Source organism: Erinaceus europaeus, chromosome 2 (genome assembly GCF_950295315.1).
Source record: "Erinaceus europaeus chromosome 2, mEriEur2.1, whole genome shotgun sequence".
In the NCBI taxonomy this organism is placed as follows: Eukaryota; Metazoa; Chordata; class Mammalia; order Eulipotyphla; family Erinaceidae; genus Erinaceus; species Erinaceus europaeus.
This window is the reverse complement of record NC_080163.1, coordinates 6,078,334-6,082,007: the sequence shown is the minus strand read 5'-3', so window position 1 is coordinate 6,082,007 and position 3,674 is coordinate 6,078,334. Positions and strand designations below refer to the sequence as shown.

Below are 3,674 nucleotides of genomic sequence, written 5' to 3'. Positions count from 1 at the left end.
GACATGTCCCATCAGTTGACCCCCTCACCACTGGACCCTCCCATGGGCAGTGCCCCCCCCCAGCTGTGAGGGTTCTCAGGGCTGCTGACTGCAGGCTCACATCTGCAGACTCACCTCGCAGGTCACTGTGCTGTCAGCTCAGGTCCCTGTGGTCTGGGCACCCAGGGGAGCCAGGCAGAGAGGGAAGGAAGCAGAGCCCAGAGCATGGGCTTTCTCCCCACCACGCCCGCATGGACTTCTCTGTTTGGGTAGCTGACTCCTCCTCCCTCTGTGAGCAGCCCGGGCCCTCCTGCCCCTCAGGCCCCGTCTCCCGGCAGAGCTCCCCCTCCTGTGGCCCTCTGCCTCCTCTGCAGGGACAGTGAGGGGCTGGGACTTAGGGTGAAGTGGCTGATTCTCACACAAAGTCGGGTGTGGGTGCAAATCTGAGGTGTGATGCAGCCTCAGGCCAGGGCAGAAGGAAGGCAGACATCACATCCAGACTGTGGGAGGGAAGAACCGGTTTAATCCAGATCTCCCACAGCCCATGTTTCCCCATGCCAAAAGCCTGACTGCTCCGTGTTCTCAGTGACAGTTCCCAGGATTTGGGACCCAGATGATCTTCCAGAACCTTCTGAACATGAAGCTTTGTCAGCCACCCTCATGGCTCAGTGCAGGACTGTCCCGTGGTGGGTCCCAGGGGTCGCCAGGGTCAGGGAAGCAAAGGCATCCTGGAGAGAGTCCATCCAAAGTCCCTGGGAGGTCAGAGCCCTGATGTGCAGGGCAAGTGCACAGTCCCTGGAGTCTGTCCTCCCTCGGGCCTCCTCACAGCTGCGTCCTGGGCTCTTCATGGCTGGTGAATCGGGCCTGGAACAGCAGGACCCCGAGCACCACCAGGACCAAGGCGGCCACGGCCATGCGGACGGCATTCTCCACCGTGTGGTCTGATGGGGTTGGAGGTGTGGGCAAGGTCACAGGTCAGAGCAGGAGCTCGCCTGGAGCTTGGACCCACCCGGGACGCCCACCCAGCACAGGTGTTTCTGCTGACAACTTCCCCCAGTTGAGGGCTGCTACTCCCTCTCACCACAGGACATGGTCCAGGGGCCTCACCTGAGACCAGGAGCTGCAGGGGGGCACTGGGGAGGGACAGCAGGTGGGGGGCACTGCTGAGGGAGCTGTAACACCTGTAGCTGCCCCCCTGTTCCTGGCTCATGGCACTGAAGGTGAAGTTGGCCTGAGAGGGAGCAGCTGAGTCCCTCAGCTGCAGGAGCTGCGGGGGAGCAGGGGACCCCTCCTTGGACAGCCAGAAGGTGTCAGCAGGGGTGTCAGAGCGGCACTGAAGGGTCACGTCCCCTCTCCAGGGCACCCGGGGTCCCGGCAGGGCTGACAGCGTGGGCCTGCTATGTGCACCTGGGGGAGGGTTATGGGAGTCACAGCAGCCCCCACCCCAGAGACCCTGTCTGGGAGACCCCGTCCTCCAGGGACCCTGCTGTGGCCCTCCCAGCCTGTCTGTGGTCCCACCTCTCCTCCACCTCCTCCTTGCCCCAGCCTCCTCCCAGCACCCCTCCCTGCACCATCACCCAGGGGTAGGGAGGCCCAGCACCCTGGGGGCTCCTCACCTGCCACCAGGAGGTCCAGGGGCTCACTAGGGGCTGACCACACGTGGGCCAGGCTGTGTCTCCCGAGACACCGGTACCGGCCCCCATGGGAGCTGTTGACGGGGCCCAGGGGGAAGTCAGGGCTGCGCTGCCCATCCAGCTGCTCTGGGCCCCAAGGACTTTCTTCCCTGGTCAGGGAGAATGTGTCAAAGCCGGCCTGAGAGCGACACTGCAGGGTCAGGCTGTCCCCAGTCAGCACCAGCTGGCCTGGCTGGGCCACCAGGGAGGGCGCCTCCAACACGCCTGGGAACGGACAGACACATGGACACTCACCTCATGTCCAAGGGACTCAGCATCCTCACTGCTCCCCAAGGTTCCTCTGAGCCTCTGAGCCCAGAAAATCACCACCCTATCTATCCCTGAGGCCCACTGGGCACATGGTCACCCCACCATCCCTGGGCCTACTGACACATGGTTTAGGGCGTCCAGGGCACCTGGAGGGACAGGACAAGCAGGGCCCCTCACCTGTGACCTCGAGATGCAGGGGGTCGTTGGGCTCTGACCACTGCTGGGGGTAGGAGCTGGAGGAGCAGTAGCACCTGTAGGTGCCCCCGTGAGAGGCGTTCACGGGGCCCACAGGGAAGAGGACCTGGGGTCTCCCAGGGGAAGGTCGCTGTTCCATGTGGAGGGGTGGGTCAGTGCCATCCTCCTTCAGATGGTGGAAAGTGCCCGATGATGTCTCTGAGCTGCAGGAGAGGGTCATCCTCCCTCCTGCCTCCACCACAGGGCTCCGCTGGGCTGAGAGGGAGGGTGGGGGGAGCACTCCTGAGGGAGAAGAGGAGCTGTGTTAGGGGGCCGTCACCCCAACACCCCAGGCTGCACTGTGGGCTGAGGCCCCTGAGCCCACACTCTGCCCCTCCCCCATGAGGAGGAGCCTCCGTGGGGAGGGTCCCAGGTTCCCCTCTCACCTGTCACTACCAGGACCAGGGGCTCACTGAGCTCTGAGGAGGAGCTGGGGTTGAGGGGGCCACACCGATACATCCCCCCATAATGTGAGACTACAGGCTCAAAGATGAACCCGGTCTTGTTTGAGGATTCCTGCAGGACGTCATTCTCCCAGTCCACAGAGACGTTCCCTTTATACAGACGGAGGCCACCAGCCTGCAGGGACCCCTCACACCACAGGGTCACCCAGCTCCCCTTGGGGACCATGGCGCCTGGCTCTGCCCAGATGGAGGGTTTGGGGAGGGTCCCTGGGGAGGAGTCAGAGCTGAGAGTCAGGGCTGCCTCTGCCTCAGTTTCCCCAGCTGCCCTTTGGCTCCTCCCAAACAGGGAACCTCCCCACCCTCACTGTGCCCATCTCCCAGGGTTTCTGGGCTGAGGCTGAGGAGTGGGGGGACTCACCTGCCTGGACCTGGTCCCACAGCCCCCAACACAGCCCTGCAAGAGAGTTCCTGTGAGACCCTCACCCACCCACCCATCACACACAGCAGCTCCAGGCCTGGTCTGGGCCCTGAGCCTGGGGTCCCCTCTGTGCTGAACACACACCCTCCCAGAAGGCCTGCCCCCACTGAGCCCTGAGTTGGGGTTCCTCAGGGACTGGACCTGCAAGGGAGGTGACACCTCCTCTGTCCCCAAGCTCACCCAGGCAGAGAAGGGCAGTGAGGGTCCAGCTGGGGCTGCCTCCCATGGCCCCCAGGGTGCAGAGCTGGGGAGTCCCAGGGCCGGCAGGGCAGAGCACCCCAGGGTGAGAAGTTCTGTGTTCATGTGACAATCGGGGTTCCTCATTCTTGTCTTCACAGGAAGGGGAAGGGCCTCTCGGGGCTCCAGTCTCACCCTGGAGCCCCAGACCATGGACAGAGGCTCTGGGTCTTCAGAGTGGACCTGTGTGTCAGTGGACCCACAGGATCACACAGCACCTCAGCAATGTCCTGGTGTCCCTGTGAGAAGCCCTTGTCCCTGTCACTGGAGCAGCAGCTCCCCTGCGGAGAGGGAGCCCCTCTGTCCCAGGGGGCCACATCTTGGCCCTGCTCCCTCACTGGGCTCTGCTGCTTCCAGTTGTGTTTCTCAGGTCGGTCCTGTTGAGGTGCATTGAGCTCT

General features: G+C 63.7%; 3 protein-coding genes across 5 annotated transcripts in view; all 3 read right to left on the bottom strand.

Moving 5' to 3' along the window:
* Positions 1-3,674, bottom strand: part of LOC107523543 (leukocyte immunoglobulin-like receptor subfamily A member 5) — a 77,736-nt gene that overhangs the window by 18,120 nt on the left and 55,942 nt on the right. The gene's annotated exons all lie outside the window — the stretch shown is intronic.
* LOC103124466 (leukocyte immunoglobulin-like receptor subfamily A member 5) overlaps positions 1-3,674 on the bottom strand; it is a 52,468-nt gene that overhangs the window by 18,120 nt on the left and 30,674 nt on the right. The gene's annotated exons all lie outside the window — the stretch shown is intronic.
* Positions 408-3,339, bottom strand: LOC132533505 (leukocyte immunoglobulin-like receptor subfamily A member 6). The gene is made up of 6 exons (XM_060175570.1): positions 3,219-3,339; positions 2,979-3,014; positions 2,543-2,827; positions 2,100-2,399; positions 1,596-1,877; positions 408-1,386 (listed from the first exon to the last, which is right to left on the bottom strand). The coding sequence occupies exons 1-6, from the start codon at positions 3,262-3,264 to the stop codon at positions 824-826; spliced, it is 1,512 nt and encodes a 503-aa protein (XP_060031553.1). The 5' UTR covers positions 3,265-3,339; the 3' UTR covers positions 408-823.